At 46.3% G+C, this 14,411-nt stretch overlaps 1 protein-coding gene across 4 annotated transcripts; it reads left to right on the top strand.

Annotated features, from left to right (window-relative positions):
• Nucleotides 1–3,071: 3,071 nt before the first annotated feature.
• LOC103298422 (melanoma-associated antigen B10-like) lies at nt 3,072–13,516 on the top strand. Of its 4 annotated transcripts, none has more exons than XM_054715786.1 (3): nt 3,072–3,173; nt 10,622–10,735; nt 12,301–13,516. In XM_054715786.1, exon 3 carries the CDS (start codon nt 12,359–12,361, stop codon nt 13,391–13,393), a length of 1,035 nt encoding a protein of 344 aa, XP_054571761.1. In that variant the 5' UTR covers nt 3,072–3,173; nt 10,622–10,735; nt 12,301–12,358; the 3' UTR covers nt 13,394–13,516. The 4 variants fall into 4 exon arrangements, 2 of the variants coding, with proteins under 2 accessions (XP_054571761.1, XP_054571769.1); XM_054715794.1 differs by lacking the exon at nt 3,072–3,173 and adding an exon at nt 6,793–6,917; XR_008556045.1 differs by lacking the exons at nt 10,622–10,735; nt 12,301–13,516 and adding an exon at nt 4,882–5,006.
• The last annotated feature ends 895 nt before the right edge of the window (nt 13,517–14,411 follow it).

A 14,411-nucleotide genomic window follows, 5' to 3' on the forward strand; every position in this document is an offset into this window, starting at 1 on the left:
GGAAGACTTTTAATGAATTTTGTGCAAGTCCTATTCAGGAGAAAACTATAGAAAATTATTGATAGGAATGAATGAAGATATGAACAAATGAAATGGTGTCCAAAGTTTATTAAATGGAAGATTTTTTTCTCTCAGGTGATCAATGCTTCCCACATGTTCTGTAAAGGCTATCATTAAAAAATGGGCCTAATGAGGAGAATTAATATAAAATTACATTCCCATGAAGTAGAAATAGTAAAAAAAAACTACTGGTGACTGTTAAGGACAGTTGTGAAAACTGTGATTTACCACCACTAAAATTCAAGGAGAAGCTGTGCAGTAGCTGGTGAATATATTCTACTGGGAAGTTAAAGATAGGTTGATGGCTAGTGACTGCTTCATTTTATCTGTTAATATCTGAGTTCATATGATTCTATGATTTGAGAGTATTTGAGTATCTGACTAACTAACTATTGCATTTCTTATAGCCTAATATTCCAGAATGGATCTTTTAAATCATGGGGACATTTGTCATTTTTATGATTTGTTTAAAGTTGCATGCTTATGTAAGAGATGGGGCGTATACTTTGCGGAACATTTCAATGCTACATCACTGTGGAATACTGTGGGTTATGTTCATGTTTGTGCCATGCCCGGGGGTACAGAGCGCCCATAGAATTTAAGAAGTTTAGTTTTGCATATTTGAGAAAACAACACTAAGGTCACAGAAGTGCAGTAATTTTCCCAAGTTTATGGACACAAAATGGCACAGTTGAAACTGGAAGCCACCCTCCTATAACCCAGTTCTGAGGGTTACATTACCTATAAGCTCAAAGTGACTTTCCAGAAATGTGGACACTTATTAACAAGTGTGCCTCTTTTAAATAGGAGGCTGACACATTCAAAATCATCAGGATTACTTGTTCAGACCTGAGTAAATGCTACAACTGGATTCTATTTTGGCCCAAATCACAACTAATTATTTTTTCAATCTCTATAATATGCAATCACACATAAAGTAAGCAACGCTATTAGCTGCTTCACCTCCAGGGTGTCAGGTCTAGGAGGAGAGAAGCAATGCTGACCATCCAGGTGCAGGCTCTCAGAACTGCGGAAAGGGGACTCCCAGGCTTCCAACCAAGGAGACTCCTCAGAAACCAGCACCAGACCCCAGTGTGCCCTGACCCGCCCCGCTCCCTACATGTGTTCACAGGAGCAAAGCCTGGTTTTTGAGGCCAATGTTCTATTCCCTCATTTCTGTCTCAGTGTTTCCAGGGAGTGACGACTTTGATCTGAGGATTGAGGCTGGTAGGACTCAGATCAAAAAGAGATCACAGTCTTCGTTTCGGTCAAGGAGTGTAGGTGAAGACGCTGAGAGAACTGAAGGTACTGTCAACCCCTTACCCCTGCCTCTGAGGTCTACCTGTGTGAAAAATGGGCAAGACTCTCACTCTCTGGGATGGGGAGGGAAGTGGGAGTGAAGTCTTTGTCTAACGGAGGGGGTGCCGGGTGGTGTCTTGGTCTAATGGGGGTGTAGTTTTGATCTAATGGAGGTGGGGGAGTCTTAGTGTAATGGGTGGTGGTCTTGGTCTAATGGGGATAGGGAGGTCTTGGTCTAATAGGGGTGAGGGGTCTTTGTCTAATGGAGGTGGTATTCTTAGTCTAACGTGGGAGGTGGTTGGTCTAATGGGAGTGGGGTTCTTGGTCTAATAGGGGTGGTGAGACTTGGTCTCATGCTGGTGCAAGGTCTTACTCTAATGGAGTGGGGAGTCTTTCCCTAATGGGAGTGGGGGGCTTGGTCTAATGGGAGTGTGGGTCTTGGCTTGAGAGTGGGGACTGGAAACAATTATAATTAGGACAAAGGATTGCATGGGGTGAGGGTAAGAGATCAACCAAAGGACTTGGATGCATGCATATAAGCCTAACCAATAGACACAGACACCAGGGTGGTGAGGGCATGAGGGTGTGTGTGTGTGTGGGTGCAATGGAGGGATAAGGACACATATGTAATACCTTAAAGAAAAATTTTTAAAAAATTACATTCTCATTAAATAGAAATCGTAAAGAGACTACATGTGACTGTTAAGGACAGTTCTGAAAACGGTGGTTTACCACCACTAAATTTCAAGGAGAAGCTGTGCAGTAGCTTGTGAATATAATCTACTGGGAAGTTAAAGATAGATTGATGGCTAGTGACTGCTTCATTTTATCTGTTAATATCTAAGTTCATATAATTCTATTATTCTGTAGTATTTGGGTATATGACTACCTAACCATTGCATTAATTATAGCCTAATATTCCAGAATGGATCTTTTAAATCATGGGGACAGTTTTCACTTTTATATTTACTTTAAAGTTACATGCTTATGTAGGAGATGGGGTGTATAATTTGCGGAACATTTCTATGTTAGCATCACTGTGGAATACTGTGGGTCATGTTCATGTTTGTGCCATGCCCGTGAGTATATACATCCCATAAAATTGAAGAAGTTTTGCTTTGCATGTTTGAGAAAACGACACTAAGGTCAGAGAAGTGAAGTAATTTTCCTAAGTTTATGGTGACAAAATGGCACAGTTGAATCTGGAAGCCACCCTCCTATAACCCAGTTCTGAGGGTTACATTACCTATAAGCTCAAAGTGACTTTCCAGAAATGTGGACACTTATTAACAAGTGTACCTTTTTAAATAGGAGGCAGACACAATCAAAATCATCAGGATCACTTGCTCAGACCTGAGTAAATGCTACAACTGGATTCTATTTTGGTCCAAATCACAACTAATTATTTTTTCAATTTCTACTATATGCAATCACACATAAAGTAAGCAAAGCTATTAGCTGCTTCCACCTCCAGGGTGTCAGGTCTTGGAGGAGAGAAGCGATGCTGACCATCCAGGTGTGGGCTCTCTGCCCTTCGGAAAGGGGACTCCCAAGCTTCCAACCAAGGGGACTTCACAGAATGCAGCGCCAGACCCCCACTTGTCCTACCCTGCCCCGCCCCGCCCCGCCCCGCCCTCACCTCGCGCAAAGCCTGATGGTTGAGACCAATGTTCTATTCCTTCATTTAAGTTTCGGCGTTTCCACAGAGACTTTGATCTGAGGATTGAGGCTGTTAGTACTCACAATCAAAGAGAGAGATCCCAGTCTTCGTTTGCGGTCAAGGAGTGGAGAAGAAGACCCCGAGAAGACTGAGGGTAGTGTCAACCCCATACCCCTGACTCTGAGGTCCACCTGGAGGGGAAACGGGCAGGACTCTCACGCTCTGGGATGGGGAGGGAGGTGGGAGTGAGGTCTTGGTCAAATGGACAGGGAGGGTGGTGGAGTTTTGGTCTAATGAGGGTGGAGTCTTGGTCTAAATGGGGTAGGGAGGTCTTGGTCTAATGGGGTGTGGAGTCATGGTCTAATGGGGGTGGAGTTTCTTGGTCTAATGGGAGAGGGGGCTTATGGTCTAATGGGGGTCAGGATTCTTGGTTTAATGGGGGTGGGGGAGTCTTTTTCTTATGGGAGTGGGGTGTCTTGGTCTCATGGTAATGGGGCGTCTTAGTCAAATGGAGGTGGGGGGTCTTGGTCTCATGGAGGTGGGGATTCTTTGTCTAATGGGGTTGGGGGTCTTTTTCTAATAGGGGTGCCCACATGAGTGGGGACTGAAAACCCTAATTACTTAGGACAAAGGTATCCCATGGGGCGGGGGCGGGTAAGAGATCAACCAAAGGACTTGTATGCAGGCATATAAGCCTAACCAATAGACACAGACACTGGGGGGTGGGTGAGGGAATTTGCTGGGGGAGTTTGAAATGGGGGGATAAGGACACATATGTAATACCTTAATCAATAAGGAAAAAAATAAAAAAAACAGAAATAAAATTATATTCCCATTAAATAGAAAGAGTGAAGAGACTACTGGTGACTGACTGTTAAGGACAGTTCTGAAAACTGTGCTGTCCCATCACTAAAGTTCAAGGAGAAGCTGTGCAGCAGCTGGTGTACATACTCTACTGGGAAGTTAAAGATAGGTTGATGGCTAGTGACTGCTTCATTTTATCTGTTAATATCTGAGTTCATATGATTCTATTATTCTGGAGTATTTGGGTATCTGACTGCCTAACTATTGCGTTTCTTATAGCCTAATATTCCAGAATGGAGCTTTTAAATCATGGGGACGTTTGTCATTTTTATAAGTACTTTAAAGTTACATGCTTATGTAGGAGATGGGGTGCATAATTTGCGGAACATTTCAATGTTAGCATCACTGTGGAATACTGTGGGTCATGTTCATGTTTGTGCCATGCCCATGAGTACATACATCCCATAAAATTGAAGAAGTTTTGCTTTGCATGTTTGAGAAAACGACACTAAGGTCAGAGAAGTGAAGTAATTTTCCTATGTTTATGGTGACAAAATGGCACAGTTGAATCTGGAAGCCACCCTCCTATAACCCAGTTCTGAGGGTTACATTACCTATAAGCTCAAAGTGACTTTCCAGAAATGTGGACACTTATTAACAAGTATACCTCTTTAAATAGGAGGCAGACACAATCAAAATCATCAGGATCACTTGCTCAGACCTGAGTAAATGCTACAACTGGATTCTATTTTGGTCCAAATCACAACTAATTATTTTTTCAATTTCTACTATATGCAATCACACATAAAGTAAGCAAAGCTATTAGCTGCTTCCACCTCCAGGGTGTCAGGTCTTGGAGGAGAGAAGCGATGCTGACCATCCAGGTGTGGGCTCTCTGCCCTTCGGAAAGGGGACTCCCAAGTTCCCAACCAAGGGGACTTCACAGAATGCAGCGCCAGACCCTCACGTGTCCGGCCCTGCCCCGCCCTGCTCCGCCCCGCCCCGCCCTCACCTCGCGCAAAGCCTGATGGTTGAGACCAATGTTCTATTCATTTCAGTTTTGGCGTTTCCAGGGAAGGAAGACTTTGATCTGAGGATTGAGGCTGGTAGTACTCACAATCAAAGAGAGAGATCCCAGTCTTCGTTTGTGGTCAAGGAGTGTAGAAGAAGACCCCAAGAAGACTGAGGGTAGTATCAACCCCATACCCCTGACCCTGAGGTCCACCTGGGGGGGAAACGGGCAGGACTCTCACGCTCTGGGATGGGGAGGGAGGTGGGAGTGAGGTCTTGGTCAAATGGACAGGGAGGGTGGTGGAGTTTTGGTCTAATGAGGTTGGAGTCTTGATCTAATGGGGGTGAGGAAGTCTTCGTCTAATGGGTGGGTGGTCTTGGTCTAATGGGGATAGGGAGGTCTTGGCCTGATGGGGTGTGGAGTCATGGTCTAATGGGGGTGGAGTTTCTTGGTCTAATGGGAGAGGGGGCTTATGGTCTAATGGGGGTTCTTGCTCTAATGGGGGTCAGGATTCTTGGTTTAATGGAGGTGGGGGAGTCTTTTTCTAATGGGAGTGGGGTGTCTTGGTCTCATGGTAATGGGGCGTCTTAGTCAAATAGAGGTGGGGTGTCTTGGTCTCATGGAGGTGGGGATTCTTTGTCTAATGGGGTTGGGGGTCTTTTTCTAATAGGGGTGTCCACATGAGTGGGGACTGAAAACCCTAATTACTTAGGACAAAGGTATCCCATGGGGCGGGTGCGGGTAAGAGATCAACCAAAGGACTTGTATGCAGGCATATAAGCCTAACCAATAGACACAGACACTGGGGGGGGTGTGAGGACATTTTCTGGGGGAGTTTGAAATGGGGGGATAAGGACACATATGTAATACCTTAATCAATAAGGAAAAAAAATAAAAAAAAAACAGAAATAAAATTATATTCCCATTAAATAGAAAGAGTGAAGAGACTACTGGTGACTGACTGTTAAGGACAGTTCTGAAAACTGTGCTGTCCCACCACTAAAGTTCAAGGAGAAGCTGTGCAGTAGCTGGTGTACATACTCTACTGGGAAGTTAAAGATAGGTCGATGGCTAGTGACTGCTTCATTTTATCTGTTAATATCTGAGTTCATATGATTCTATTATTCTGGAGTATTTGGGTATCTGACTGCCTAACTATTGCATTTCTTATAGCCTAATATTCCAGAATGGAGCTTTTAAATCATGGGGACGTTTGTCATTTTTATAAGTACTTTAAAGTTACATGCTTATGTAGGAGATGGGGTGCATAATTTGCGGAACATTTCAATGTTAGCATCACTGTGGAATACTGTGGGTCATGTTCATGTTTGTGCCATGCCCGTGAGTACATACATCCCATAAAATTGAAGAAGTTTTGCTTTACATGTTTGAGAAAACGACACTAAGGTCAGAGAAGTGAAGTAATTTTCCTAAGTTTATGGTGACAAAATGGCACAGTTGAATCTGGAAGCCACCCTCCTATAACCCAGTTCAGAGTGTTACATTACCTATAAGCTCAAAGTGACTTTCCAGAAATGTGGACACTTATTAACAAGTGTACCTCTTTAAATAGGAGGCAGACACAATCAAAATCATCAAGATCACTTGCTCAGACCTGAGTAAATGCTACAACTGGATTCTATTTTGGTCCAAATCACAACTAATTATTTTTTCAATTTCTACTATATTCAATCACACATAAAGTAAGCAAAGCTATTAGCTGCTTCCACCTCTAGGGTGTCAGGTCTTGGAGGAGAGAAGCGATGCTGACCATCCAGGTGTGGGCTCTCTGCCCTTCGGAAAGGGGACTCCCAAGTTCCCAACCAAGGGGACTTCACAGAATGCAGCGCCAGACCCGCACATGTCCTGCCCTGCCCCGCCCTGCTCCGCCCCGCCCCGCCCTCATCTCGCGCAAAGCCTGATGGTTGACACCATTGTTCTATTCATTTCAGTTTTGGCGTTTCCAGGGAAGGAAGACTTTGATCTGAGGATTGAGGCTGTTAGTACTCACAATCAGAGAGAGAGATCCCAGTCTTCGTTTGCGGTCAAGGAGTGTAGAAGAAGACCCCGAGAAGACTGAGGGTAGTGTCAACCCCAGACCCCTGCCACTGAGGTCCACCTGGGGGGGAAACGGGCAGGACTCTCACGCTCTGGGATGGGGAGGGAGGTGGGAGTGAGGTCTTGGTCAAATGGACAGGGAGGGTGGTGGAGTTTTGGTCTAATGAGGGTGGAGTCTTGATCTAATGGGGGTGAGGGAGTCTTCGTCTAATGCGTGGGTGGTCTTGGTCTAATGGGGGTAGGGAGGTCTTGGTCTGATGGGGTGTGGAGTCATGGTCTAATGTGGGTGGAGTTTCTTGGTCTAATGGGAGAGGGGGCTTATGGTCTAATGGGGGTTCTTGCTCTAATGGGGGTCAGGATTCTTGGTTTAATGGAGGTGGGGTAGTCTTTTTCTTATGGGAGTGGGGTGTCTTGGTCTCATGGTAATGGGGCGTCTTAGTCAAATGGAGGTGGGGGGTCTTGGTCTCATGGAGGTGGGGATTCTTTGTCTAATGGGGTTGGGGGTCTTTTTCTAATAGGGGTGTCCACATGAGTGGGGACTGAAAACCCTAATTACTTAGGACAAAGGTATCCCATGTGGCGGGGGTGGGTAAGAGATCAACCAAAGGACTTGTATGCAGGCATATAAGCCTAACCAATAGACACAGACATTGGGGGGTGTGTGAGGGAATTTGCTGGGGGAGTTTGAAATGGGGGGATAAGGACACATATGTAATACCTTAATCAATAAGGAAAAAAATAAAAAAAACACAAATAAAATTATATTCCCATTAAATAGAAAGAGTGAAGAGACTACTGGTGACTGACTGTTAAGGACAGTTCTGAAAACTGTGCTGTCCCACCACTAAAGTTCAAGGAGAAGCTGTGCAGTAGCTGGTGTACATACTCTACTGGGAAGTTAAAGATAGGTCGATGGCTAGTGACTGCTTCATTTTATCTGTTAATATCTGAGTTCATATGATTCTATTATTCTGGAGTATTTGGGTATCTGACTGCCTAACTATTGCATTTCTTATAGCCTAATATTCCAGAATGGAGCTTTTAAATCATGGGGACGTTTGTCATTTTTATAAGTACTTTAAAGTTACATGCTTATGTAGGAGATGGGGTGCATAATTTGCGGAACATTTCAATGTTAGCATCACTGTGGAATACTGTGGGTCATGTTCATGTTTGTGCCATGCCCGTGAGTACATACATCCCATAAAATTGAAGAAGTTTTGCTTTGCATGTTTGAGAAAACGACACTAAGGTCAGAGAAGTGAAGTAATTTTCCTAAGTTTATGGTGACAAAATGGCACAGTTGAATCTGGAAGCCACCCTCCTATAACCCAGTTCTGAGGGTTACATTACCTATAAGCTCAAAGTGACTTTCCAGAAATGTGGACACTTATTAACAAGTGTACCTCTTTAAATAGGAGGCAGACACAATCAAAATCATCAGGATCACTTGCTCAGACCTGAGTAAATGCTACAACTGGATTCTATTTTGGTCCAAATCACAACTAATTATTTTTTCAATTTCTACTATATGCAATCACACATAAAGTAAGCAAAGCTATTAGCTGCTTCCACCTCCAGGGTGTCAGGTCTTGGAGGAGAGAAGCGATGCTGACCATCCAGGTGTGGGCTCTCTGCCCTTCGGAAAGGGGACTCCCAAGTTCCCAACCAAGGGGACTTCACAGAATGCAGCGCCAGACCCTCACGTGTCCTGCCCTGCCCCGCCCTGCTCCGCCCCGCCCCGCCCTCATCTCGCGCAAAGCCTGATGGTTGACACCATTGTTCTATTCATTTCAGTTTTGGCGTTTCCAGGGAAGGAAGACTTTGATCTGAGGATTGAGGCTGGTAGTACTCACAATCAAAGAGAGAGATTCCAGTCTTCGTTTGCGGTCAAGGAGTGGAGAAGAAGACCCCGAGAAGACGGAGGGTAGTGTCAACCCCATACCCCCGCCACTGAGGTCCACCTGGGAGGGAAACGGGCAGGACTCTCACGCTCTGGGATGGAGAGGGAGGTGGGAGTGAGGTCTTGGTCAAATGGACAGGGAGGGTGGTGGAGTTTTGGTCTAATGAGGGTGGAGTCTTGATCTAATGGGGGTGAGGGAGTCTTCGTCTAATGGGTGGGTGGTCTTGGTCTAATGGGGGTAGGGAGGTCTTGGTCTGATGGGGTGTGGAGCCATGGTCTAATGGGGGTGGAGTTTCTTGGTCTAATGGGAGAGGGGGCTTATGGTCTATTGGGGGTTCTTGCTCTAATGGGGGTCAGGATTCTTGGTTTAATGGGGGTGGGGGAGTCTTTTTCTTATGGGAGTGGGGTGTCTTGGTCTCATGGTAATGGGGCATCTTAGTCAAATGGAGGTGGGGGGTCTTGGTCTCATGGAGGTGGAGATTCTTTGTCTAATGGGGTTGGGGGTCTTTTTCTAATAGGGGTGTCCACATGAGTGGGGACTGAAAACCCTAATTACTTAGGACAAAGGTATCCCATGTGGCGGGGGCGGGTAAGAGATCAACCAAAGGACTTGTATGCAGGCATATAAGCCTAACCAATAGACACAGACACTGGGGGGGGGGGGTGTGAGGGCATTTGCTGGGGAAATTTGAAATGGGGGGATAAGGACACATATGTAATACCTTAAACAATAAGGAAAAAAATAAAAAAAAACACAAATAAAATTATATTCCCATTAAATAGAAAGAGTGAAGAGACTACTGGTGACTGACTGTTAAGGACAGTTCTGAAAAATGTGCTGTCCCACCACTAAAGTTCAAGGAGAAGCTGTGCAGTAGCTGGTGTACATACTCTACTGGGAAGTTAAAGATAGGTCGATGGCTAGTGACTGCTTCATTTTATCTGTTAATATCTGAGTTCATATGATTCTATTATTCTGGAGTATTTGGGTATCTGACTGCCTAACTATTGCATTTCTTATAGCCTAATATTCCAGAATGGAGCTTTTAAATCATGGGGACGTTTGTCATTTTTATAAGTACTTTAAAGTTACATGCTTATGTAGGAGATGGGGTGCATAATTTGCGGAACATTTCAATGTTAGCATCACTGTGGTATACTGTGGGTCATGTTCATGTTTGTGCCATGCCCGTGAGTACATACATCCCATAAAATTGAAGAAGTTTTGCTTTGCATGTTTGAGAAAACGACACTAAGGTCAGAGAAGTGAAGTAATTTTCCTAAGTTTATGGTGACAAAATGGCACAGTTGAATCTGGAAGCCACCCTCCTATAACCCAGTTCTGAGGGTTACATTACCTATAAGCTCAAAGTGACTTTCCAGAAATGTGGACACTTATTAACAAGTATACCTCTTTAAATAGGAGGCAGACACAATCAAAATCATCAGGATCTCTTGCTCAGACCTGAGTAAATGCTACAACTGAATTCTATTTTGGTCCAAATCGCAACTAATTATTTGTTCAATTTCTACAATATGCAATCACACATAAAGTAAGCAAAGCTATTAGCTTCTTCCACCTCCAGGGTGTCAGGTCTTGGAGGAGAGAGGTGATGCTGACCATCCAGGTGTGGGCTCTCTGCCCTTCGGAAAGGGGACTCCCAAGCTCCCAACCAAGGGGACTTCACAGAATGCAGCGCCAGACCTGCATGTGTCCTGCCCTGCCCCGCCCTGCTCCGCCCTGCCCTGCCCTGCCCTCACCTCGCACAAAGCCTGATGGTTGAGACCAATGTTCTTTTCCCTCATTTCAGTCTTGGCTTTTTAGGTGTGAAGACTTTCATCTGAGAATCTGAGGTTGGTAGGATTCAGATCAAAGAGAGAAGTCCCAGTCTTCGTTTGCGGTCAGGGACTCGAGGAGAAGACCCCGAGAAGACTGAGGGTACTGTCAACCCCATACCCCTGACCCTGAGGTCTTTTTAGGGGGGATATGGGCAGGACTCTCACTCTCTGGGATGGGGAGGGAGGTGGGAGTGACGTCTTGGTCTAACGGAGGGGTTGGATTGGAGTCTTGTTCTAATCGGTATGTGGGGTTTTGATCTAATGGGGGTTCTTGTTCTAATGGGGGTGGGAGTCTTATTCTAATTGTGTTGGGGGGTTCTTGGTCTAATGGATGTTTTTGGTGTAATGGAGGTGGGGGTGTTGGTCTAATGGGGGTAGGGGCTGTTTTTTCATGGAGGTGGGGAGTCTTGGTCTAATGCGGGTGGGGGTCTCGGTCCAGGCCTAATGGGGGTGGCCATAAGATAGCGGACTGAAAACCCTTATAATTACTTAGGATAAAGAAATCCTATAAGGAGAGGGGTAAGACATCAACCAAAGGACTTGAATGCATGCATATAAGCCTAACCATTAGACAAAGACACTGGCGGGTGAGGGCATGTGGGGGTGATGGGGGTTAATGGGGAGAGGTCAAATGGGGGAAAGGAGACATTTAATACTATCCATATATATAATAGAGAAATATGCTAATTAACTGGGATACCCTAAGGGGTCAACAGGACAGGAGGAGGTTGTGCACACAGTGCCGCTGGGGGTGGGGCGGCAGGGGCCTCTGAGCCCCTGTGCTGGGGGAGAGCCTGATTATCAGTGGCCATGACTGCTGGGGAGGGAGGCAGGGCCAGACAAGCGACTCCAGGGTGGCGGCACTGCACGATTTCAAATCGAGTGCTGGGCTCCTAGTATGTAATATTTTAAACAATAATAAAAAAAAAGAGATCCCCAATCATAAAAAAAGAGAGATCCCCACTGATTTGTGGAATATAATGAACAACATAACTGATGAACAAAAACAGATCCAGAGACAGAGAAGCATTGATCAGACTGTCAAACCTCAGAGGGAAGGTAGGGGAGGGTGAGGGTAACAGGGAGAGATCAACCAAAGGACTTGTATGCATGCATATAAGCCTAACCAATGGACAAAGATACCAGGAGGATGAGGGCATGAGTGGTGGGGTGGTGGGGCAATTGAGGGATAAGGGCACGTGTAATACCTTCATCAATAAAGAAAAAAAAGAGATCCCATAAGACACTGCTCCTGATGGAGCTCTAGGAGCCCAGCCCCAGCAGGGTGATGAGATAGGGCTCTCTCTCATTTCTCCAAGGCCTCACATGAGGTAAGGCCATTGGGGTAAGGAGTTTAGTTCACAGTGGAGAGGGGAGGAGGCCGGGCCCTGCCAACAGTTGGTCCATAGGATGATCCTGTGAAGGAGAAGATCCTCCTCCTCAGAGCACAGGGGACCCCCAGAGCCTAACCCCGCCAGTCCTGCTCTCAGCCCCAGGTGCACCCTAACTTCCTCTGTAGGGTTGTAGGGCAGAGACTGGGCAGAACAGGAGCCCTGTGGGCCCCTGGAGCACTGCCCTCAGACCCTGCAGACATGGCCTGGGTTAAGGCCCAGGTGCAGTGACCCTGCTGAGGGTTCACACGCCATCTCACTCTCCCTCCTTCAGGGGCCCACATCACCTCCTCTTGCCACACCGGTGACCTCTGTCCCTGACCAGTGTCCTCATGCCTCGGGGAAAGAAGAGTAAGCGCCGGGCCCGAGAGAAACGCAGACAGGCCTGGGTTGAGACTCCGAGAGTCATGAGTGCTCAGGCCTCTACAGAGGAGGGGGAAGACTCTGACTCCTCCTCCTCTCATACTTCTGAGGTTTCTTCCCTGAGCACCCCTGAGTCTGTGCTGTCCCAGGAGCCTCTGGGAGCCGCAGCAGCCACTATCCTTCCCAAGGCAAGAATCGCATGGCCAAGTTTTGACACCAGTGCCGAGAGCCACGGCGAGGGAAGTGCGGATGCCTCCCAGGCAGAGTCGGGGTCTGAGGGTTCCCGCAGAAGCCCTCTAGACCAGAAGGCGATGCTGCTGGCGCAATTCATGCTGCGCAAGTATAACGTGAAGGAGCCCATCACCAAGGAAGACATGATGAAGCATGTCATCAGGAAGCACAGGCCCTACTTCCAGGAGATCCTCAAGAGAGCCTCCGAGCTGATGGTGCTGGCCTTTGGCATTGAAGTGAAGGAAGCCGACCCTGCCGGGCACAGCTATGTCCTGGTCAGCAAATTGCACCACGCCGGGGATAGCAGGCTGAGTGGGGAGATCATGCCCAGGAAGGGCCTCCTGATGACAATCCTCTGTGTGATCTTCATGAAGGGCAACTGTGCCACTGAGGAAGAGATCTGGGATGTCCTCAATGCGATGGGTATACATGCTGGCAAGCAGCACAACCTCCACGGGGAGCCCATGAAGCTCATCACAGAAGATCTGGTGAAAGAAGGTTACCTGGTGTACCGCCAGGTGCCCCACAGTGATCCTCCAAGCCACGAGTTCCTGTGGGGCCCGCAAGCCTACGCTGAGACCAGCAAGATGGAAGTGCTGCAGTTCTTAGCCAAGCTTCATGGTACCCAGCCCAGCGCCTTCCCACACTGGTACGAAGAGGCCCTGCAGGATGAGCTGGAGAGAACCCGCCACAGATTCGCGACTGTGGTTCGCACTAGCTCCTCTGCCACTGAGCTTTCCAGCGCCAGCTTCAGCAGACCATACAAGTATTGAAATCTGAAGCAGTTCCCTCACTCTGTGCTTGAAGTGGTGTGGGGGGTTAGGTGGTGCTGGAGGGAACGCAGTGCACATCATATCTGTGCTCCTGCTCTGTTATTAAACTATTGCTTTATCTTATTGTTGCTGAATGTTTTCAAATGTTGTTCTTTAAAACAAGTTTAATTAGCGTCAGAATCTAAGTGCACAAATGATATTGGTTATGTATTTAACGTTGTTTATGAGGCTTAAGAGTAAGAGTTTTGCTTTTTACTAAACAAATGGTATAACCTTCCATCTTACATAGTGATCTGGAACAAGATAACATGGCATTAGAAAATGTATTTCCTTAGAAATGTGACAGAAATGAGTGGCAAAATAGTTGTGATAAAAATTACAGAGAAAAGTAAAAGATGATCAATTCTGGGTTTCCCTTATTCCTTGTATTCTGCTGTTCTATAAAGTAAAAGTTATATACCTGCACTTGCTTTTTTTATTCAAGTACATAAGAGAAATGAAATCATGATGAATTGTTATTGCCTCTTTTTTTTTTAATTCCTCAATTGAGCATCTGCTCTTGGGAAGACTCCAAGGTGGTCAGGGGGATGGTGAGAAAAAGAAGGCAGAGCTACTGCCCCTAGATTGATGGAGGCTAGAAGCAGCTCCGGTAAAATGAAGATGGTGAGATACCTCTAAGACAAAAATCCAGTGAAAAGAAGTATGAGGAGGGGAGAAGAAGGAGGTCATGATAAGAGCAGACAATATGGGGTCTTGGGAAGCCTCAGTCCCTTCAATGGGAGGTGCTGTTATGTTGAGGTGGGTGGGGCTTCAGAGGAGGGTGTGAGTGTGGTGATTAAGGGCCAGACCCTTGCGTGGTGGGTCTCAGAGTTGAGAAGCTAAGCCTCCAGAGGAGAACTGTTTTTAGCAGTGACGGGGACCCTGGAAGAAGCAGAAATCTCCACCCGGGACAGGGATGGAAGGTGCCCTGGGCTTTGGGCCCAGAGCAGGAAAACACAAGGCACAGGATTGGAATTTT

This window comes from Eptesicus fuscus, chromosome 1 (genome assembly GCF_027574615.1).
Source record: "Eptesicus fuscus isolate TK198812 chromosome 1, DD_ASM_mEF_20220401, whole genome shotgun sequence".
NCBI classification, from domain to species: Eukaryota; Metazoa; Chordata; class Mammalia; order Chiroptera; family Vespertilionidae; genus Eptesicus; species Eptesicus fuscus.